This window comes from Seriola aureovittata, chromosome 2 (genome assembly GCF_021018895.1).
Source record: "Seriola aureovittata isolate HTS-2021-v1 ecotype China chromosome 2, ASM2101889v1, whole genome shotgun sequence".
NCBI classification, from domain to species: Eukaryota; Metazoa; Chordata; class Actinopteri; order Carangiformes; family Carangidae; genus Seriola; species Seriola aureovittata.
The window spans coordinates 13,894,677-13,918,573 of NC_079365.1; the positions used below are offsets into that span (position 1 = coordinate 13,894,677).

General features: G+C 41.9%; 3 protein-coding genes across 20 annotated transcripts in view; 2 read left to right on the plus strand and 1 right to left on the minus strand.

Annotated features, from left to right (window-relative positions):
- The first annotated feature begins 1,230 nt into the window (after positions 1-1,230).
- LOC130180486 (leucine-rich repeat neuronal protein 1-like) lies at positions 1,231-11,989 on the plus strand. Its single transcript, XM_056394038.1, has 2 exons — positions 1,231-1,611; positions 8,859-11,989. Exon 2 carries the CDS (start codon positions 9,087-9,089, stop codon positions 11,232-11,234), a length of 2,148 nt encoding a protein of 715 aa, XP_056250013.1. The 5' UTR covers positions 1,231-1,611; positions 8,859-9,086; the 3' UTR covers positions 11,235-11,989.
- Positions 11,990-12,530: 541 nt separating this feature from the next.
- On the minus strand, positions 12,531-19,796 carry sumf1 (sulfatase modifying factor 1). 2 transcript variants are annotated; one of them, XM_056394068.1, is made up of 9 exons: positions 19,603-19,796; positions 17,388-17,561; positions 17,215-17,289; positions 15,796-15,878; positions 15,460-15,582; positions 15,236-15,350; positions 14,311-14,424; positions 14,165-14,224; positions 12,531-13,334 (listed from the first exon to the last, which is right to left on the minus strand). In XM_056394068.1, the coding sequence occupies exons 2-9, from the start codon at positions 17,559-17,561 to the stop codon at positions 13,233-13,235; spliced, it is 846 nt and encodes a 281-aa protein (XP_056250043.1). In that variant the 5' UTR covers positions 19,603-19,796; the 3' UTR covers positions 12,531-13,232. The 2 variants fall into 2 exon arrangements, with proteins under 2 accessions (XP_056250043.1, XP_056250034.1); XM_056394059.1 differs by lacking the exon at positions 19,603-19,796 and adding an exon at positions 18,610-18,870.
- The window catches only part of LOC130180391 (inositol 1,4,5-trisphosphate receptor type 1), a 67,786-nt gene continuing 63,273 nt past the window's right edge, over positions 19,385-23,897 (plus strand). For all 17 annotated transcript variants that reach the window (XR_008829410.1, XM_056393899.1, XM_056393905.1 and 14 more), the window contains exons 1-3: positions 19,385-19,570; positions 20,515-20,630; positions 23,561-23,631. Coding sequence is in view for 16 of the 17 variants with exons in the window: in XM_056393899.1 (XP_056249874.1) it covers positions 20,539-20,630; positions 23,561-23,631 (163 nt within the window). In the remaining variant the exon portion in view is untranslated. The remainder of the gene's footprint in view (positions 19,571-20,514; positions 20,631-23,560; positions 23,632-23,897) is intronic.

The following is a 23,897-nucleotide window of genomic DNA, read 5'->3' on the forward strand; positions in this document are numbered from 1 at the left end:
TTATGGAACAAGCTTGTTGGCTTTGGTATATAACCAGTTACTTAGTGGGGATATAGTTGATTATGGAGCAAATAGTGCATTGATTGCTTTGTTGTAAAATAATCAATAAAGGTAATTAATCAGTACAATAATACACCCTCCATTACTCCAAGCTGAATCAGGTTAAATACCTTTTTTTGTCCCTTTTTTAAAATTTATTTATTTTTTTAAAGTGTGCCTACAACAATGTCAGTTTTGCTGAACCCTAATGTTTGGGTGTTTGTGTTCAGAAGTTACCTTTAGGCCAAATACATAAAGCTGCATTTACGCTTTATTTATTTCATTAATAATTTATATAAAATGACTGAGCTTCCAGGAGAGGGTCATTGTGCTGCTCAAAGATTTCCCAGCAGAGACAGACGGGATCAAACCTGTGTTGATCGTCAGTTAAAAATGTAAATTCATCCGTAACTTTCTGCTTTAATTCCAATATAAATAGACACAACCTGCACATGACATCTGCCTGGCACTCTTTGTTGTCTCAAGACTAAGATGATCACATTTCTTCTCTGTAGCTACAGTATGGATAAAGAACCAGCCAGACAGCTCCCAAAGCACTAGCTAAAACAACAAGTGATGAAACGTTGTCATTTTCACTGCTCCCCTTAGAGAGGAGGAGGAGGAGGAGGAGGAAGAGATGGTAGAAAGAATCAATCATGTGACAGGTCTGAGAGACAAGGTGTGAGCCCACTGTACTTGTGGGGCCCTAAGGCTTTGTGGGGACCAAAATGGCTGAGGGTTAAGACTTAGTTTTAGGGTTAGGCGTTTTGATGGTAAAGGTTATGGTAAGGGGGCTAGGGATAAGTCAATGAGTGTCCTCACGACTATGGTAAGATCAACATGTGTGTGTGTGTGTGTGTGTGTGTGTGTGTGTGTGTGTGTGTGTGAGAGAGAAAGAGAGAGAGAGAGAGAAAGAGAGAGAGAGCCATAAGATCCACTTTAAAGTCCATGCCCTTTCATAATTATTATGAATTATTAATTGGCAAGTTATTAAATTCATATCAAAGGTCTTTCTATATCGTCGCCTCAAACAAGCGTTCAAGCCCTTTTTTTTTTTTTTTTAAATCAAACTGATGACGAATAGACTTCAGATTTGTTGACCTGAGGAGTCATAACAGAGGCACATTTTAAACAGATCAACAAAGGACGGCAAAGGTTCCTCCAGCGGCTCCATCACTTTCACCTCGTGGCCACTAAGGGTGGGACTTTAGTTCCCATGGTGGTGATGACAGAACAGATGGTTGGGGTTGCCTGTTTGGGCACCGCTGTCGGAGTCAGACGCGTTTCAGTCCATCTGACCTGCACCAGGCAGCTGCTCCTCACTGGAAGCTGCGCGCTGCAGCGTTTCCACTTCTGAAGTATCAGCGTGTCTCCAACACCGGAGCAGAGCAGATATCACAACCGAGGGGTGTTTTCTACTGATAGGATTTACTCTCGTTTATGAGGCTGATTATTTGCATTCTAAAACACAATCTGCACCCCTCGCGCATCACCTCGGAGCTGCGGACACTGCATGGGTCAGATACAGTAGCCTGCAGCAGTTTTGCTTACGGAGGATACAACGCTTCATAGGTGAGAGCATTGTGTTTAATTTATGCATGTGCTGAAATTTTGATGCAGACGTCTATAAAAAAAATATCTCTGTGTTTTCGCCTGGTAGAAAAAGGAGATGTTCCCAGTCTGGTCTAGAGTGATAAACTCGTAAAGATGAAGTCATCATTTGTGTGTTGTAAGAAATGCACTGATCAACAGAGATCAAATGAAACAATAACGTGTTCTCTCTCCGTGCTGGGGGTCCTCGTGCAGCGCGTGTTACAAAGAGGAAAATGCTGTTTTTATGGCTTCAGTAAAAAAAAAAAAGAAAGAAAGAAAAAAAAAGATTAAATTTAGACAGAAAATCCTGAAAATTGTCCACGTTCATCGATGTCTGCTCAGCATTTATCTGCAATGAATGCATTGGGTTAATCTAATCAAAATGTATTATAGCAGTGTTAGTTTTGCAAGGACACTGCTCTGCAGTCAAGCTGTACACAGTATATGAATATTATATTGTGTCTCAAGTTTACACTTTTGATAAATATGAACTGATCAGAGATCAGAGGGGGGGAAACAAAGAAAACATGAAACAAATCTGTGCACTACAAGCCAGGTTGCAAAATTCAGTTTTGCCATAAAAAGCTAAATATTCATGTGAGTTGTGAGTCTCATAATTAAAGCTGCAGTCTTGCCAACAGCTCTGACATTTCACTGCACTGTGACAGTGGGTTCAACTAACAATGTGGTGTAACATTTACACAAACTGCAGCATCACTGGCCAGCGCACAGTGCAGCGGAAAGAACTGAGCAGCAGCTCTGGGCTCATGTGTTCCACCAAACATATTTGCATGTTGGAGGGTCAGAGAATTGTCAGATGTCTGAGATGAGGACACAGAGGAGGAAGACAGACAATGACAGCGTTTCGCCTCAAGAAGTTTGAGAAAGCAGGGAGAAGTCTGCATTGTTAGGGTCACCTTTTCAAGTGGGCTCTGTTGTTTCAGCTGCTGCAGTACACACCTGTTACAGAGATCACAACACAAAGAGAAGTTATCACTTTTATCAGGACATATATTATGTTAATTTTGACTAGGACAGGAGGAAAATTATGGTTTGCATTATTTGCAACATGACCATGTTTTCGAGTAAACTCAACCACTTGGCGTAGTTATCTTGTGACTAAATGGAGACAATTGATCCAGATGTCACCTAATGAACCATTGATATGAGAGTATTGGAGGCTGTGACACCTTCCCCCAATCTTCACAATGCACAGTGACGTGTCTCCTCAGCTAGTAGTAATGTGGAGTGTGAGAACATGCCAAGACAAAGACTTGTCTTGGTGTGTGTCTGTGTGTGTTTGGGGAGGAGCCATTGTGAGCCATAGGGCCTAATTCTGCAGCATGTGCTGGTGCTGGGGTTCCCACAGCAGTGGTGGGGAGACACGGGTGCAACAGCTTGACCTTCTCCCTTTGTGAGCAGGGGCTGAAGGGGAACATGGAAACATGATGGACCACGAGAAAAGGTTTTGTCAAGATGTCATGGCTTGGTCAGCTGTTTTGCCGTCTTTTGTTTTTATCAACAATAACCGTGTTATCACTTTGCACAACTTTAATTCGAGACAGATATGGTCTATGAGACTTTATTGCTTTTGAAGATGATTATACATTATAAGCGTTTTTAAATTAGATTGTACAGAACTAATATCAATTTAAAACTAAATGCACAGATGAAGTTGAACAAAAACATGGGGAAAACTGTGTATGTATGTAAATATGTTAAACCACATTTATAAAAATCCATTTTACAAGCATTGTTACTGTTAAAAATATTTTTGTTTAGAGGTCAATTTGAAGTGTGCAACTTAATCTACCTTGACCTTTGAATTGTTTCAAGTAGGGATTCCCAAGAGATTAGTGACTTTGGCAACATCAGTATGATTGATCGATGCTCCAGTGATAACGTATTGGCTTTTCACCGATACTGCAACTGTAAGGAGAGCTGAAGTGGAGGGGGAGAGGATGAGGACAAAAAGGGGAGAGAAAAAAATGAAAGCTAGAAAAGAAAAATTGTGTCAAGATCCATCTCAATTCCGCAGGGAAATAAAGCTACCGTATGGATTTGCTGTAGAAATACAGAGACAATTTTTCCGTGCTGTGGTTTTTCAGACCTTAATTGAGTCTGAAAAAAACATTTTAAAGTATGCAGCATACTTTTCTTTAATTCTATATTGGATTGTCTTGTCGTACCTTTGGCCCCGTTGCGTTTTCAGTTCAGCAATTTCCTCCTGTGGCCTTCCAAATGAAGAAGAGCCCGCCATCATCTCCACCTTTTCCTTTCTCTCTTCTCTCTGACTGAGTGGACATGCATCCTTCTCCTCCTCTGTTCTACACCTCTGCCATCAGCTGCTGCATCAAAGCCCTGTGTGATGTGAAGTGAGACACTTGCATACTAATGGAGTAGGAACAGGATGTCTCTCAGGCAGGCCAGCGCAGTGAGGACATGGAGAAAACATCAGGCAGCGCTACTTAACTTTCCAGCACCACATGAGCTCTGGACTGAAACTGATTGTCATGGAAAAGTGTTAGCTTTAGTGTAAAAATCATCTGAAAATGTTTTATTACCGAGTGGTGTATGCCAATGTAGAGAAAGAGTCAAGCATATGTGCATGATATGGTTATGCTTGCTGGTCTTGATGTAAAAGCAATGGCTGTTATTTTATTATTTGGTTTTATATTGCAGTCATTTTCATGTACCAGTGGCAGTTCTCACTGCCATATTCCTTTAGCTGCCTGATGCCACTAATAGCTGTCTTCTAATGTCTTCATTTGATTATGAAACAGACATGCCGGTGGCATAGCCGTTGCTATGGCAATGGCATGTCTGTGAGCCTGTTGTGCGGCTGCTGATTCAGAAACACTGCTTACATTTTGCACCCAGTGAAAAGGGCCCCAGAAATAGAGGGGGCAAAGCATTGCCTCCTATGAAAAATTATGCAGTGTGCTATCAAGTGAGGTTCCTCCTGGCTGCACCAGTGGCACATGACGGAGTGTAGTATTAGGAGAATGGCATCTGAACTAGTAGAAGGTGGAAAATCAAATTAACTGAAATCACTTCACAACAATTTAAGAGAGAATTTTGACATGCTCGTCTTTTTTTATGTGTGTCTACAGTGACTGCCGCCTGCACACAAAAAACACCTGCACAGCATATCCAAAGAAAAATGAACCTGCATCTGACTGTGTTCTCTGTGTTCCTTTAGTGGCTCTGATTATCTTCATTGCTCCCTGTATTGTCCAGCAATCCTGTCTTATAATTGTATTTATGAGGCCTTAGCATGAAGCAGACAAAGCTCATTATGTCCATTATGTGCTGTCTTGCTTTGAACCTCAGTGCCAGGAAGTCTATAAAGGTTTATGGGAACCCAGTGGAAATATCAGTTACTGTAGATGCATATTTGTAGATGTGTGTGTCTGGTGTGTGTAGTGTGTGTGCTTAAATTAAAACCTCATAAGGATTGGGTGAGTAAAGAGAGTAAATCCCTCCTGCTGGAGGCTTCAATTCAGACAGTCAGCTGGATAATGCCAAGCTGTTGAGGGATTTTTCTGTCTCCTTCTAGTGGTCTGTGTATGCATGCATGTCACAGTGTGTGAGTCAAAGAAGAGTGGGAAAACTGAATGTGTATTTTGTGACAGTGTGGAGATGTGTGCAGTGTGGATACATATGCATGCATTTTTAATTACATTCCCCACAGTGTGTTTGCTGTCTGCTGCCTCAGCCAAGAGATTAGCAAGAGATTTTCAGGATACAGGTGCTGGTACACAACTGGTCCGAGCCCTGCTTTCACATTGAGAGAATTAATCTCAGACCTAATCTCTGTCACATCCCAGAGAACAAGAGTTTGCAAAGATGTTGTCCCATCAAAGGGATTCTTTACAGCATGATGCTATAACAAACCTCATTCCCTTTGAGATATGATCCTGTGGGATCCTGCTCTCCTGTGTTGGAATTCTTTTCCTGTTTTGAGGCAATAATCGTAGCCAGGAAATTGAGATAGAATAGAAAAGTAAAAGGGAAAAAGGTTGTTATTTCAACTCACTATTCACATCCTTTCTGTCCTGCGAAAGAATGTAGGTACCAAAAAAACAGCATGTGTCTAGCAGTTATGAGGAAGTCATTTTGTAGAGCAGTTTTATCAGTTAGGTTAAAATATAAAATGTTGACCTTTTGTTTAATTTGATCAACATAATGTAGTCCTTCCAACACACATACACGAACACACTTAACTGACTGCATGTATGCATTTACAGTCTGTATACAGTATTTCTTAATATCACACAATCTTTATATGAGTATCTGTTTTAATCCACCATGTCGAAGTCAGAGGAGTTTACTGCACCGTAGTGAAGGGCAAATTTATATGTGTGATTTAGATATAGCTACAATAGGTGCTATGGAGAAAAATGGCAAGATGGATGATTGTGTGCTTTAAAGACCACATGGATACATTGTATGTAAAACCAATGTTTACACAAAAACTATTTGCTGCAGAATACTCTATAGAGAAGTACACACTGTAGCTGCCCACAAGTGGGCAAGAGGTAAAGAGCAGCAGGCAGTTCACCAGTTTGAATCCCTGGACTAGTGTTGGGCAAGAAAAAAGCCTGCTGATCATATGTTTGGCTAGTAAGGCTTGGCAGTAAAATTTGAAGGTGTCCTTAAGGACAGGGTTAGGGTTAGGATTCACTCAGACCACTTCATTGGACTTTGTCTGTGACCAGCAGTAGGTATCTGTGGGTATACTGGGAACCTTGTAAGTCTGAATTTGTGTACTGCAGTGATTATGAAGCAGGCCATCAGTGAAAAAGAGCATATGTGCTCGCCAGAGCTTCCTTGGGTCAATAAGGTCAACACGTACACACAGTGAGACATAGGTGGGAACGGATGCAGACCCCCATAGTGCTGCCAGGCTGCCAGAAACCTGGTGCCAGGTGTCTGAGTTTTATGGCCTCAGCATGAAAGCAGCGATTACTCCGCCTGTCTCCTCCAATTTAATACTCGAGCAGCGCAACACATAGAGGAGGAGAGAGGGCAGACAAATGTATTACCAAACTAAATATTTCTCTCTATTTCTACAAGCGAGTAGTTCACTTGAAAGACATGTGAATTGATTATTTGAGAGACTGAATGGTGGATGGTTAAAGGCAGAAGGAGGTACATGTTCTGCAGTTATTCACAAGATCTATGAATAGATCCAGGAAAAGGTGCCGGTCCCTGCTGCCACATTTCAGTCACGCTGAAGGAATCGGTTTGAGTGTGACTGGGTTTATTGCAGAGACCAGCCACCTGATACCAGGCACCATATGTGTTCTTACTCAAAGAGAGACAAAGGCTTAAAATACTTTCTACAAATTTTCTGCTGCACATTTGTTGTATTTGATTTATCTCCTTTTTGTTGAATGTTGGAAAGGCTGCTTTTGCCATCAGTGCCACTCTTCTGGCATGTTTACATTTCTATGAACAATCTCATAATCTTGTTTGTGTGCGTACTATCGCATTCCATGTTGTATTTGTTGAGCTGCTTTTATACTAGTCTACATGCAAATGTGGAAGAAAAGCTGAGAGAAGGTGTCAACACATCACAGGGCGTGAACAGACAGCACATGAAAGGAAAGAGAAAACAATCTGTATCTGTTTTATGTTAATATTGGAAGAACTTGTCAGTTTTGATGCGAAACAAAATAGACCCAACTATCTTTCTGTGTTGCACACACACTGGATACTCAACCTCAGTTTATTTATGAGAATAAATGTGAATTTCTATGAGTGTGAGTCAGACTAGAAGCTGACACGTTGGTGAGAAAGCCAAGAGTTTCTCTGTCTCTCTCTTGCCAGTGTAAACTATTATAGACGCTGATTATTTCATTTTGTTGTTTAGATAATGGCCACTTTTGACAACTCCCCCATCACATAAATACAACCTCAAATGCTAACATTATAAATCCACACAGCATACAACCTGGCCAAACAAAGAATATTTAAGAGTTTAATATACACTGATACAAATGAGGATTTGTTGAAAGAAACTGGTGACTGATTCCTCATCCCTCATGTTGCTGCTCATGATGTCAAATCTGCTTGTGGAAATTGAGTCTGTACCTGTCATCCACACAGCCCTTTCTAGAAGTTGGAGTCAGGAAATGGAGAGATTATAACAAAAGCGTAAAATATCACTATTCCTTTGGGGGCTCTGTCTGTCAGTCTACTTCAGCCTCTCTCTGCATGTCTTGGTTTGACCAAACTTGGACGAGTATGACATCCACACAGCCACAGCGCTGGCACTTAAAATAATGCTAAATTCACTTTACATGAGTAGGACTGCTTCCCATGGGTCTGTATCATAAGTAGTGAGTGATTAACAGTGAAGAGCACACACTGCCTGTATATTAAGCCTGTTGTGTAATGGGCTCACAGCCAGAGTTGCCGGCTGTGCCCACCCCACACACTCGCTCAAGAGGATCGCTGATACCAAGCTGGGATGCAGATAATCTACCCAGCCCAGAGAGAAAAACATGTTGGTAATCTCTGAGGAGACAGATATGCAGCACATCAGGGAAGCAGGGCTAATATCAACCCTATCTTCTTAGCTACTGACAAATAGAGTTCATACTGTACCAAATTTTGCTCCACTGTATCTGTTAGTTCATGTGTAAAAAGTAATAAAATTCTCTTTAATATGAATTATATTTCTGTCACTTCCACAAGAACATACTGTATGTATTTATCTGTATCAGGAAACTGTTCTATTCTGACAGAATATCTTTAATTAGTTTAAACCTATAAAAAGAAGTAGATATGTTTGCACTTAAAGCAACAATATCTTTGGCCTGAGAATGGCCTGGTAAATAGTGTAGTGGTTAAGTATTTTTTGGCCTCCATGGTCTCATTGAACTTTATTTCAACATCTGGAAGTAACATCTTCTGTATTTTGAAAAAGTGTCTGGCTGTGTATGGGCTCATTAAAAGAGGTAGGAATGAATGTCTACACAACAGCAGGGCAACAAGACGAATTTGACAGATTAACTCTGCCCCGTTAGACACGTCAACTTAGTCCCCCTAATGTCTGGGGGGTGGCAGTGTGGAAAACTGCCAGTTGCCTCATTTGTAACCCTCTGCAAAGAAAGTAATAACTCTCTCCCTTTCTCTATTCAGCTGTTTTTCAGTTTAACTCCTTTACTGTGTTACATATATAGTATATCTAAATTGCCTTGCTCTGTCTTTTTTAGGTCCTGAAGGTGTGGAAGTGAGGTGCAGAGGTGAGGTTCGGACCAGATCTTCTTCGGGCTTGCCTTCTGCAAATACCTTCCTCTGGATTAGAAATCACCACTCACTAAAGGGCCTGCAGCAGCTATCTAGCAGCAAAGGAGACTAATGCTCATGAACCTTCCCTTCATACCCTTCTCCTGAACACTGCCTCTCATCTAAGCTTCGTCTGAGCAGAGAGAGCAGACAAAATGGCGCTCAGCTCTCAGCCTTGGCCTCCTTTAATCTGGCTGTGCATGGGATTGCTTCTTTCCTTTCTGTCACCCATACATAGCAAAGAATGTCCTTGTTTGTGCGTATGCGAGATCCGCCCTTGGTTCACCCCACAGTCGACCTACAAGGAGGCAACTACAGTGGACTGCAATGACTTGAGGCTCACGCACATCCCTACCAACCTGTCAGCAGATACCCAGGTGTTACTGCTTCAAAGTAATGCCATCTCACACACCAGTGGAGAGCTGGAAGCACTGTTCAACTTGACAGAGTTGGACCTATCTCAGAACAACTTCAGCACTGTGGAAGCGGTGGGCCTCACAAGCATGAACCACCTGACCACTCTGCATCTAGAGGAGAACCAGATCAGTCAGCTGCCAGACCACTGCCTGGGAAACCTCTCCAACCTCCAGGAGCTCTACATCAACCACAACCAGATAAATTCCATCTCTCCTCGGGCATTTGCAGGCCTGCATAGCCTACTGCGCCTTCATCTTAACTCCAACAGGCTCCATGTCATAGACAGCCGCTGGTTTGAAGAAACACCCAACCTCGAAATCCTCATGATCGGGGAGAACCCAGTCATTGGCCTCCTAGACATGAACTTTAAACCTCTAGGAAGCCTGAGGAGTCTGGTTCTGGCTGGCATGGACCTCACTGATGTGCCAGCAAATGCATTTGTAGGTTTGGATAACCTGGAGAGCATTTCTTTCTATGACAACAAACTGGTCAGAATCCCTCAACTGGCCCTTCAGAAAGTTCCCAATCTGAAATTCTTGGATTTAAACAAAAATCCAGTTCGCAAAATGCAGGAAGGAGACTTCAGGAACATGCTACGTCTGAAGGAGTTGGGCATCAACAATATGATGGAGTTAGTGTCTATCGACCGCTATGCTCTTGACAACCTACCTGAACTGACGAAGCTGGAGGCGACGAACAACCCTAAGCTGTCTTATGTCCACAGGTTGGCCTTTAGGGACATGCCCTCCCTGGAGAGCCTGATGCTCAACAACAACGCCCTCACTGCCCTTTATCAGCACACTGTGGAGGTGTTGCCCAATCTGCGGGAGATCAGTCTGCACAGCAACCCATTGCGCTGTGATTGTGTCATTCAGTGGATGAGTTCCAACAGGACCACTATACGCTTCATGGAGCCCCTGGCCATGATGTGCAGCTCCCCAACAGAACTCAGGGGCCAGCGGGTTCGAGAGTTGAGGCTGGTGGAGTCCCCGGAGCAGTGCCTCCCCCTCATATCCCACGACACCTTCCCCAGCCATTTGAACTTGGAGCTGGGCATGAGTGTCAGTCTGGACTGCAGGGCCATGGCTGAGCCAGAGCCAGAGATCTACTGGGTGACCCCTCTTGGGACCAAAATCACTATAGATACTGTGTCAGAGCGGTACCACTTGAGCAGTGAGGGGACACTGCGGCTGTCTCATGTGCAGGTGGAAGATTCTGGCCGTTACACCTGTGTGGCCCAGAACACAGAGGGCGCTGACACACGAGTCGCCACCATCCGCGTCAATGGCACCCTTCTTGACAGCGCCCAGGTGATGAAAATCTTTGTCAAGCAGACCGAGTCCCACTCCATCCTGGTGTCCTGGAAAGTCAACTCAAATGTTATGTCCTCCAATCTGAAGTGGGCCTCGGCAACCATGAAGATTGACAACCCGCACATCACCTACACAGCTCGTGTCCCTGTAGACGTTCATGAGTACAACCTCACACACCTCCAGCCTGCCACTGAGTATGAGGTATGCCTCACAGTGTCCAATGTCCACCTGCAGACGCACAAGTCTTGTGTTAATGTGACCACACGTAGCGCCACTTTTGCCCTGGACCTGTCAGACCAGCACCCAAGTGCGGCTGTGCTTGCTGTCATGGCGACCATGCTGGCCTTCCTCAGCCTGGCCACTGTGGGTGTTTACATGGCCCGCAGATGGAAGAGAAAAAACTACCACCACTCTCTGAAGAAATACATGCTTAAGACCTCCTCCATCCCCCTCAACGAGCTTTACCCTCCACTGATCAACCTGTGGGAGGCTGATGGTGAGAAGGACAAAGATGGCAGCACAGAGGGAAAACCCTCTCCTGTTGACACCACACGTAGCTATTACATGTGGTGAGGATTTAGTAAGGAGGCCTGGCTGCCTCTCCAGCAGCACAAAGAGACACACTTTTGCCATTTTGGTGCAAAAGTTGAATAAAGTTGCAAAAGTTTTTTTGTATTCTCAGCTTTGCTAATAAGAGGCAGAGTGATCAAGGACAGGATTTTTATTAGTATAGCGTATCGCCTTTGTTTGATTCTTTCTATCTCTTAATTGTTTTGGACTCTCCAAGATGGCAGCTGTATTTAGCCTCCAGGTTGTCTTAGTTGCTATGCTGTTTTACTTGGTACATTTTTGACTCTCTTTCTTTTGGGTTAATAATCTGGCAGCAGGGGACGACTGTCATCTTGCAGCATTATTAAGTAGAGATCAGTGTTTTTTTCTCTGTTTTGTAAAACAGGTAATCTGTTGTGCACTGATAGATAACGGAGTTTGTATGAACTTCAATTAAAAGCTGACAGCGGGGTTTAGACTTGTTAAACTGTCTACTGAATGTTAGCAATTGTGCAGTAATGTTGTATCAACTATACCTTTGAACTTTCTGGTTTAAATCGCAAGAGAATAGGATTTTAGTTTGCTGATAAATGTGATGTTTAATGCTAGAAATACAAATGTTTGTTTTTTTACTAAGGTGCACTAGAAACTTTTTGACCCTTTCTCCATTTACTCGCTTATTTTGCTAGATTTTCTTTTGCTAATTGCTTAGTTTATTATTTTCACATGCAACATGTATACTGAATAAGTCAAAATAAATAATTTTTGGTTCTTTTGCAGACATATGGTCTTTTTTTCCCCCAAGTTATTATATCCTTTGAGTTTAGGCAGACACACTCACTTTGGTGAAACATGTTGTCGGTTTCATGTGGATCCTAAATCACATATCATAGAGGAACTTAAGCCCGTCTCAGTCACAGCTTACTGAATCAGGTTTACACCGTGACAGTGCTCACTGCCCTGTATCAGCTTTTCAGACAGAGATTATACTGTCAGCTTAATTTCTCAATATTGGTAGATTCTTCAGACAGACGGATAAACAGATAGATAAACAGATAGATAGATAGATAGATAGATAGATAGATAGATAGATAGATAGATAGATAGATAGATAGATAGATAGATATTTGAGCATTTTCTGCCCTCTGGTGGACACTGTACACTATAACTACATATTAAACCTGCTTAATATGGCTGTCAGGTATGTACAGGTAAAGTACCACTGAGAGATCATCAATTAACCAAACCTTTAGTCTTCTACACAAACAATTCAGCGTAACCCTTCTGAGTCTAACCAAGAAAAAAAAAAGCTTTATCCGGTTAGCTTTTCTTTTTATTATGGAAAAATTCACACAAAAGTAAAACTAAGGGATATAATCAGGCAAACATGTCGAAATGTTGAAACAATAAAATTAATATATAAAAACCTTCAATTTGAAGATGCATACATGAACACAAGCACACGCACGCGCACACTCACACACAAAGAGAAAGACAAATGGTTTCATTCAGGATTCCATTAGTCACCGACTTATCACAGTTTGCAAAAAAATGTCTAGAAAAATATTTTTACAACAATCTCTGTGTTGTTATACTGTACATTAGGTCATGTTCATTAAGAACTGACTTTAATTAAATTCAGATCTCTTTCCACATTGATCTTTGCTACTGATAAGTTCTTTGACCCAAGCAGAAATAATGAGTTGAGTTGCTCAGGTCTCTTTTCACTTGTGCTCAGAGGTGTAAAGAGAATGTTTCTATACATTTCGAATGAAAAAGTCTGAAGAGTCTGAAAAAAATAAACTTTTAGTATTTAGGAGTGCTGACACTATTTGCAGTAGTACAGGACATTCTTGATTCCAAACAGTTTGAAGCCCTCTGTCTTTTCTTCTTCTTTTAAATCACCTTCAGATGCAAGCTAATGCGATGGCACGTAAATAGCCTCACTATCAATACTGCTTTCATGGTTTTACTCTGCCTCCAACACTGGGGTCAGAGAGCAGGAAATACAAGCAGGTCAGGTCACTGTTGCTCCTGAGAGACACAGCGAAAACCAAGATTAGAGGCTGAGCTGTCTGGAGTGTTCTGGCTTCGGGCCGCACATCGGTATCTGTAACAATAAGACTGGAGGAAGGGGAAAGAAAAGAGGGAAACTTACTGTCAGTGAATTCATTTTCTCAGCAATGGAAAACTGGTTTGTTACATTTTTTAAAATAAACATTAAGACAATCACACAGCAACCAGTTTAGTTTAGCCCCCACTTTATTTCTAATTTCTTAATCAATTTTTTTTTTATTCATCTTTTATTGAACCTGTTTGTACATATTCACCAAGCGTGTCTGACTGTTGTCCTCTCCTCCCTCACATGGTTTATTTATATGAAACAAACAGACCTTTGTGCTTCAGACTTATTTTGCATGCAATTAGTTACATTCCCATAGCAACCACTGCTGGTGGCAAACAAACTGGAATGCCCAGTGGGCGGCTCAAATGGTGTTGCAGATAAAGTAAATGTACCGTATGTGCTGGTATGAGCTGTCTTCTACTCTCTATGGACATTATGAAATTTTCACATTTTTCAAGTGCCTTGAACCTACATCCAGAAAAATAGTGGTTCTACTTTAGCCTTGCATACTGTACGAGCAGGAAAAGACACAATAGGACAGAGGCTGCATTTTTTCCATCTGTAATCAAACAGGTGGAGAGTAATAGACAGCTCACCTACTCTCTTTACAAATGCTGATGTCAGAGCTGTTGTTATCTAGGTTCATTACTCGCTGTAACACATTTGCACCACTAGCATGAACTGTTTTGTTTTCGCTGACCCACGCTCATCATGATAGACCCCACTGCCCACAAAACAAGCCGCTTTAACAGTTAAGCATCCACATTAGTAAAAAAAAATCTAAAGAAAATAATTAGTATAAAAGTGCTTAAGTTTTCATCTTCTTTACCTTGTGGCACATGTATGACCCCCCCTTCTTCACCTTGTCTGTGCCTGAAGGAGGACCTTTCTGAGAGAGAGGAGGACGAGGAGGAGATGTCAGAGCCAAAATAAACCTGAAAAACTCAAAGTCTTAAGAGGTGATTGTACTCTTACTGGGTTGTGTTGCCGGTCTGTGGTGTGATGCACATTCCACCAGTCTGAAGTCCATTCCCAAGCATTCCCCACCATGTCATACAGACCAAAGCCATTGGCGGGAAAAGACATCACCTGTAGGTTATGAGGAAATAGTACCACATTAATGCAGGTTCTAATTAATAATTCTTATTAGGACAAACTATTAGAAAAACAGCTGTTTCTGACGAAAGCATGGCAGATATGTAGTCCCTATAGCATACTGCTGTACTGTAGGTGCATATTGTTACGTTTGCCAAAATGAGCATGTGACTCTGAGGGAACTTTCCAAGAAGTGACTCACAAATGCAGATCATTTAGTGGGCGATCTGGATTTACAGGCAGTCTCATCTGTTTTTCTCCATTGTTCTTTCTATTGCCTTATATGTCACTGAAACTATTTTCCTGTTTGTAGCTGCCAAAATCAAAGATGAATAAAAAGCATGTTGCATTGTACTGATTATAAAGTGTTATTATAATTAGTGATATGTAGATATACCTGTATTTTCAACTTGTGGGATCAGAGAGATGCAGATAAAAAAGACAATTTCCTTTCAGCAGCTCATACCTTTAAATAATCTGAGTGCATACAATCATGATTGATACTTCTAAAATTGAGGCTTTAAAGCCCCCCCTGTAGAGAATGAGATTGGATTAATATTATCTAATGGTTATTCATTTGATCTCTGGAAGCTCCAAGCTCCTGGTGTGACTTTATCGACTTCTGAAATGAGCTCTTATCTCCAGCACCTTTCATTTCCCTGTAGATTCTATAGGCTTAATTATAAATCTGTTTCCAGTTTCGTGACAATGGCTCATGAGCACTCGTCCTCCTCCATTACCTGAAATATGACGTGTCTTTAAACACACCCAAACTGTGGCATTTCTCTTTCTTTGCTTGACTTACAGGTGAGGTTTTGATGTATCCATCTTCTCCAGAGTTATGACCGGGGAAATCCCCCTGCCAGATGTTGGCATAGTGTTGTCCATTAGGGTTCAACTTGTTTCCCCAGGGGTAAAGTCTATACGCAGGAGTAGCACATCAGGAAATTGACAAGGTGGCGACCACAGCACAAGCACAAGCACAAGCACTGTAATATCTTATACTCGCATAATGAATAAATAACATACCTGTCTTTCAGGCCGCCCCTGCAGGCGTACTCCCATTCTGCCTCTGTAGGAAGTCTCTTGTTGGCCCAGGAGCAGTAGGCGACAGCATCTGCCCAGGACACATGTAGAACAGGATGGTCCGGCCTACGAACAACAAGAGCTAATTACTGAGCTCCTGTTTCATTTCTCATAGTTTGCTTTTGCCAAAAGATATAATAAAAATAAATAAAAGCAACTGAAAGTAAAGGTTCAGTTTGGGATTGATATGCAACTCTGACATGGAGTAATGAAAATGCGTATTCCTGAAAATAAATGAATTATGAAGATTTTAGAACAGTAAGTACAGCGTGTGTCTACCTGTCTGCAATGTTGGAGTCTGGACCCTCAGGGTGCCTCCAGTGTGCCCCTTTGACTGGAAGCCACCAGGGGGCAGCAGCCACCTAATAACAAAGTGATGGTGAACAATGGTTACACACTGATGTCATGCTTCTCTCATGCGCTTGTTCGATTTTCCTCTCACCTACCCTCCTCAGGGTTCATCTAAAAGTGTCCTTGGTGTACTGATGATGGTACTAATGGTTTCTAGTGTTGCCGTACTAATGGGCACATGGCACCTTCTCAGCCACATGATCAGGCTGCACATGACAGCTGAGATGAAACAGTAAATTCCCTGCTGTCTGGCTTTCGTCTATGGGAGGCCTGCTGTGCTCAGGCCTCGTACAACCAATCTGTGAACATTCTCAAAACTTAAATAACAGTGGTGTATGTCTTCATGTCTATCTAAAGCCAAAAATATGTGCAACCTCAGGCTGGTACTTTTCAGATAGAGGCTTGGTGCAAATATATAAGTCTAAAAATGATCAAATTAATCATGGCATGAGCAGGATTAAAAAAATATCATATAAACAAAATGACACAGACACATAAGATATTCAGGCTACTGCATATCATATTCTCAATGAAACACACACAACAATGTCTTTCTTCTTGTTTTTTCTGAAAGCGTTGCCTCACGTGGCTTGTGGGAAATCTTTGTCATATGCTCCTTGAGGATGAAAAACTCAATATCATTTACTGCTCTAGGCAAAGTTTGCAGTTGGCAGCGAGCATAAGAGATTGTTAATTTAGGAATATTTACTTCATAGATGAGAAAACTCTCCCATTCAATTGAATGAGAAAGTGGTCTCAGACATTTGGATCCCACTGTATATATCTTATCATAACTAAGCACTCTCTGTTACTCTGCCTGCTTCATTACTATAGGAAAATGCAGTCTCTATCATATTCTTTGAACATCTTAACTATTTAAAAGAACAATCCGTTATAGCCAACAATGCTTACAGAAGGTGTGACGTGCAAATACCTTATGCATTTAAAATGTATACTGTATGTAACTACCTTTAGTAGTTAGTTGAGAGTGGTAATGGAGATAAAATGTAATAATTGAAGACAGTACTGTGATTCAATCTGGACCCCAACTGAACAAAATGAAAATGTTAAAAGTGGCACTTCCAAACATTTACAGATTGTCAATAGAATAAAGTAGGTCATAAATAGATAGATTTTTAGGTTGTGTGTGGTGTGTGCATGTGTAAACGCGTGTGTGTGTGTGTGTGTGTGTGTGTGTGTGTTGTGTGTGCATGTGTAAACATGTTTGTGTGACTCTGTGTCCTGATTTAGTTGTCTCTGTTGTGAAGTGCAGAGAAAGAAAAACATCTTTCTACAACACGTCCTACTGGTGCAGTGAGTTGTACAGTGTTGAATAATCATACTTACTGCTTGAGTGATTTGGTTTTTGACTGTGTCAGTCAAAAGTCCCTCAAATACAAATGAGTCTCCAAATTTCTCTGCCTAAAAGCACAAGGATAAAAATATGATTAAGTTATTTATAAGGCTGGATTTTTAATGACTTCACCAACACATTTTAACACGCAGTAATTATCTCATACCTCAGTAACATATCCTGTGGCATTGACAAAGCTCTGGAACTGCCTGTTAGTGACTTCCTGGATGTCCATGTTGAAGGAGTCCACATGCACCACCCTCTGAGGGCCTTCTCCATCTGCAGGGAAGCCTGGGTTGTCCGTCCCCATCAGGAATTCTCCTCCAGAAATCAGCACCATCTGTATCCGAGAGCAGACCAGCTGTTTTAATGAATCGCTTAAGTTTGAAGAGGAAAGTTACAGAATTAAAAAAAGATTATGATTGTTTAAAAAGGCTGGGAACTTAATCTCATCGCTTTGAGTGCTATCTGACCACTAGGCTTTGCAATACATGTTGAAGAAGAACATAATACAACTAGGAATTGATATCAGCAGAGAAACAAATGCATTTAAAAATCAACAACAACAAACAACAACAAAAAAAAAACATCTAATGAGTGAACATAATTATATCAGATTAACAGTTGGCTATCAACATATTTGTAGTGCAGCATAGAAAACAATTCTTATTATTATCCCAATTATTACATATTTTTTTAAAGTATTTCTTGAACAATGCTATTTTTACATCCTACATGGTGGCACCAGAAGTTGCCTACCTTCCGTTACCTCCAGTATGTGTTGTGCAGGGCCTGTCATGTAATATTATCTGAGGTGTTCCAGGACAAGGAATACTGGAATACTTCCATGCTCTGAGCTGAGCAGTCACACTTCTTCACCAGGATTGCCAAAACTAAGCAGTGTCAAAAATGAACTTGCCAAGTGAGAAACTGGAGTATAAAGCACAGTGTCCTTTCTGAGGATGAGATGAGACTGATCTATAAATAATAGTGAACAAGGAAATGAAACTAAATAGTCTACTGCATCTATCAACCACAAGGCCTTTTTCTGAAACGGTTTGAAATGAAAGTGGGGTTAAAAAACTGCTGGCGACTTCCTGCTCAATCTCGTTATATTTATACTGCCAGCCGTGGAGGCCCGGATTATTGTGCATCAAACTGAAATGGCAGATATGGGGTAAAGCTTGACTTTGGTGTGTGCTGTTGCAGAGAGGCAGCAAGGCAACTTACTGTATCAGCCTGCTGACAGACTACACTTGGGTAAAGTATGTTGTACAACACTGCAGCCACACGAGCCTCACAGCACTGACTGCTTTTGAGCCTGTGAGCCTGTCCAATAAAGCAAAAGGGAGTTGCTTGGTATTCACATGACATGAGCCCCAGCTCACCTGGCTCTGCATTGTCCTCTCCCCTCCCTGAGCCTCAGGCGGCCTCTCATTGGCGCCTTTGGAGTATTTGACAGCTGAGTCTACTGAAACTGTCCCGTGCTCCACCGCAGGGTCCACGGCGGCTCTGTTTAGGTTTCCGCAGCCGCAGCCCGCTGCTCCCTGCGGGGCGGCGCCTTCCTGCTCGGCCCCACATGAACTCTGAAGACACGTAACTTTGTTCACACATCCAAAGATGATGAACAAAGCAAAACAGCGCAGCATTCTTTCAAGAAGAGCTCCTCAAGTTGTTGGTACTCTTACTTCCGCAAAATCACGTGGTCAGTCAGCTGGCTGCGACGTCACAAGTCTAACTCTTTCCTGCCCGAAGTGAACATTTGTTGTATATTTCTATTAATCCATTCTCAGTCTTGCAAATTATGAGCATGGCTTGTAAATAAAGCTGTTTTGATGTACATAAAAACACCTACTTGATAATACCATTCAAATAATTGTTCAATCAAAATTATAAATACGCTGCTGTGTGACAGTTAAACTATCTTTTTTTTTTTGCACCACATAAATCAAGGCACTGCGGTGTGGGAGTGATAACAGCTCATGTTTCCTCGGTGGTACGGAATAGGGCTACAATGGACATCATTTCCCAGCTATCAACACTGCGAGCGCTTGAGAAGAAGAAGAAGAAGAACTGGCAGCGAGCCAAAACGGCTCAGCCAAGCCAGTGTGCTGCCTGCCTCAGTGAACACAGCCCCGGAGCTCCGACAGGCGCGGAAAGGTGATAGAGCTGTTAAAAAGAAAAAAAAGAAACTGGATTATTAAAGTCACTGACGGCTGGATCTCACCCTCGGCGAGAGGAGAGGAGAGGAGAGGGGAGGAGAGGAGAGGAGAAGAAAGGAAAGCCACAGTCATGTTGTCTTAGCTGCTCCACAGAAAGCTGAACATCCGAGCGTTTACCACAGCCGAGGTAAAGTTGAGCGCACAACTTGTTCACTTTACCTTCCTCTATCTCTGTCTTCTTCTCCCTCTCCTTCTTCTTGTTCTTGTTCTTGTTCTTCTGCTTGTTCTGGCAGAAGAGGACGAAGATTTTAATTCGCTCTCCTTAAATGGTTAACAAAAATTCTCCCAGCTCATGACCGGTGTGTGTTTGTGATGTTCTCATTTACTCAAGTGGCCAAAAAAAAAAAAGAAAAAAGAAAAAAAAAAAAAAGAAGAAGAAAAAAAAAGAGTCTCGTCTCCGATAATAATTTCCTACTGCTGTGTGAAACATTGTGATTGCGGATGCCGTTTAAAATGACACCGGGCGCACTGACACCGGGCGCACTTTCACGTGTGTTTTAGAGGTTAGATAAAGTTTTAATGATTTATCGACATCAGTGAGATGGGACGTGCTTCCAAAAGCAGGCACATAATCCCACCCTGACTGGAGTAAACCTGCAGTGCCCACACATATCTGCAGCTTCAGTGGCGATGACCTGTTGCCTTCCTGGTGGGGCAGCATCTCTTCAATCATTAACTGTTTAACCATGACCCACAACATACAAATACAAACAGGCTACAGTAATATCAAACAGAGACGTTTCCTGCAGCTATGCAAATCTATACAGCCAGTCAGTGGTATCAGTGTAGTCGCGACCTCTCAGGGAAGCTTCTCTTCTTAACATTGTGCTGCCACCTAACTGGGAGCTCTGTAGCTACACGAGTTCTGCTATTATCATATCTGCGAGTGCACCCTGTGTTACATATCTGCAGCTGAGGAAATGTAATTGGAGATCATTGTGACATAGTAAGGATGATTTGTGACAGTAACATTTCTAAGATGCAGAACAGGGTGTGAAAAATGTTTAAAATGTTTACTTTTCAACTGAATGTACTCTTTTTTTCTTTAAAAAATCCTTTCTCCTGCTGCAGGTGTTCCCTTTGCGTGTGTCGAACATGTCGGATAAGATGTCCAGCTTCCTACACATTGGGGACATCTGCTCCCTGTATGCAGAGGGATCCACCAATGGTTTCATCAGCACCCTGGGGTATGTCCATCTTATTGGCTGAACATTGTGTGTGTGTGTGTGTGTGTGTGTGTGTGTGTGTGTGTGTGTGTGTGTGTGTGTGTGTGTGTGTGTGTGTGTTGTGTGTGTAAGCCCATTTCACACATCTCTCTGTTCCACTGCAATCTGAGCAGTGTTTGGAAGGAAGGAAATCACACTAGTAGTGGTGACTGAATTTTGGTTCCATCGGTAAGAGCTTTTCCTTCTTATCCTAGTCACGCGTGCGACTGATGAACATTTGTTTGCCTGTATCACAGCCATCAGTTGATACTGTCAGTGACAGAATGGGATTAACTAGGTGGGTCAGGAGAGATAAATGGCTGTAATTTTGCCGTTCATCCCACAGAACAAAGCTGTGAAAACAGAGGGTGGCCTTTTTGAAGTGATGCTTTTGACCACGACCGACCCACACCACTGATAGTGCCGGGAGAAGAGGAAATACAGGGGCGACAAATGCATCGTTAAAGATAAAGCGTGCATGTGTTGGGAGAGTGTGGCAGGAGTGGGTGTGGAGGGTAGAGTCAGAGGAAGAAACGCTGATGTGGTGTTGTGCACAGTGCTCAACACTAATGGTAAAACTCTTGTTTACAAGCACTCATTTACCCACACAGTGGCAGTAATATTGTGTTGTTGTCTTCCATCTCCATCATATCTGGAACAGAACAGAACTGCTATTGATTTTCCCGAAGTAAGATACACATTGATCATGAACAGAATGGATATATTGGTCTTGAGGTATCACAAATGCAGTATTTGTTGTTAGTATAGTATATGTTGTTATTCACACTTATCGCATTTAACCCTTCCTCTTCTGTTCTGAATAGAAAAGGGGAAATAAGAGGAAGCTTGCATTAATATTTTGTGGTAGAAATCAGCACATATCTATTAGAAGCTGCTGTATATGGTGTCACGCATCAGAAGTGCTATCAGCCCAGTGTCCACCCCCCCCCACCTCACTCCGACACCCCCTGCTCATGAAAAATGGAATGACCTACAGCAAAGACTGAGTCACTGTAGAGACATTGTGGCCTTTCTCGAGTTCCAGTGCATCCCACACACACACACACACACACACACACACACACACACACACACACACACAGACATGCTTGTGCACATACTTACAAGCGCACATATTTAAAAAAAAAAAAAAAAAATGTGATGACAGTTTTTGCTTTGAGCTACACACGCACAAACCACCAACACAGCAGCATTCACCAGATCTTCTGTACTCAGAGGAAGAAGCTGGACTGAGAAGAGAGAAAACCCCTTTGATCATTATACCTCCTCCTGCTGAGCAGCAAGCCCCAGCTCCTGTTTGGTCACTGGAGAGAGGGGTCTGTGAGCAAATTAAATGTTAAAAATGCTGCTTTGTACTGTGAGCCTGCAGCCACACTTGTCCTGTTTGTTCAGATGTGTAACTGCTAAACTCGTGTTAATCACTGACCACTCTTGAGAGGGATCAGCAAGTTATGGGCATCGTCCCACACATGCAGATGACCGCACACACATATATACTGTCTAATTTCTAGATCCCAGGTATGTCCTGACTTTTTTTTTTTTTTTTAAGTTTGCAGCCTTGTTCTTTGAGGTGTACAGGGAGGAGGAGTAGACAGGTCTGTTTGGACAACTGTAGACATTCCCCGGGAAAAAGGCCTGAAATGGATGTGGGATTTGGCAGGTGTCCAGACAAGTGTTATTCTAAGCCAGTAAAAGCTAAATTTGTCACCAGAAATTCCCGCTTGCCCACAGCTCATCCAATCCAGAGTGATTTTCTTTATTGTGTGGAGTGGGAGAGTAAACATGCTGCAACTGTGTTAGAGCTCTCAATGAAAATAGGAAACACGAGCAGAAGTTTATGTTGTGAGTGCTTTTGGCTGTGTTTAACTCTTTTTCTTTTAACACACAGCCAAACCAGCGCACACACATGATTATATATAAAAAAAATATGACATGCAACAACTCAGATACAGGAGCAAAAGACCACTATCAATACATCTCAATAAGTATGTTTATGATGGTTTACTATCGCGCTGAAAATGTATTTGATTATCGAAACATTAAACAGCCATTTTGATAATCAGATGATCATTTAAGTAATTTATTTAGCAAATAGGCGAAACCTTATACAGCCTACTTCCTGCTTTTCTATTGTGAAGATTACTGCTGTGTTTACTTACTTTTTTTGTTTTATATTTTGCTAGGCTATATTCAGTTTTTTAAGTGATTAATCACATAATTAAAAGATAATTCAGACAGAAATTGGGTTGGGATTAGGGCTTTTAAAGAAATTATTATTACTACTGAAAAATTTCATTGTGGGGCAGCCCGGTTGCTCAACTGGTAGAGCGCGTACCAATTTGGTCCTTACAGCTGCCTTAGCTGCCTGTCATCTCCTCTCTCCCCAACTTTCCTGTCACTCTCTCACTGTCCCTGTCTGAATAAAAGCAAAAACTGCCAAAAAAAAAACTTTAAAAAAAGAAATTGCATTATTTTCTTTATTAATCAATTTATCATTTGGTCTATAAAGTATCAGAAAACAGCCATTATGGCTCCGACCAACACGGCGAAGATATTCAGTTTACTATTGTAGAAAACTAAGGAAACCACCAAATATTCACATCTGAAGCTGGAACCAGCTTGGGCATTTTTGCTTTAAAAAAAAAAAAAAAAAAAAAAAAAAATTAGCTAAACAATAAATTGATCATCAAAATGGTTGCATTGATGTTATGTTGATTGAATAATTGATACCTACCTATCTACCTATGATTTCAGACACCAACCAGACACAACACCAAAACATATCCAAGATATCCAGAACACAGATCACAAATCGTCTGGTTTCCAACAGTGTGTGTGCTGTGCAGTGCTTGCGCGTGATTAATAGTGTTTTTATGTGTTTATATTCACAGCTTGGTGGATGACCGCTGTGTCGTCCAGCCTGATGCGGGGGACCTCAACAACCCTCCGAAGAAGTTCAGAGGTAAGAGTCAGAGAGAGTGGTCTCCTCTCGTCTTCCTGAGGCCTGACATCATCACTCTAACTGCTGTCTGTTTATACTGTGGGCTCTGCTGAATGTGTTATGCTGTGTTTCTTTGGTGACAGCCACAATATCTCTGCCCACTGGACTTCAAACAGGGTTGCTTTTGACAATGTTAATGGTGTGTGTGTGTGTTTGCGCGCACGCGTACGTGCTTCTGCATCCATGCATGTATTTATAGCTGTGTGTGCTTGCTCGCACACCTCGTC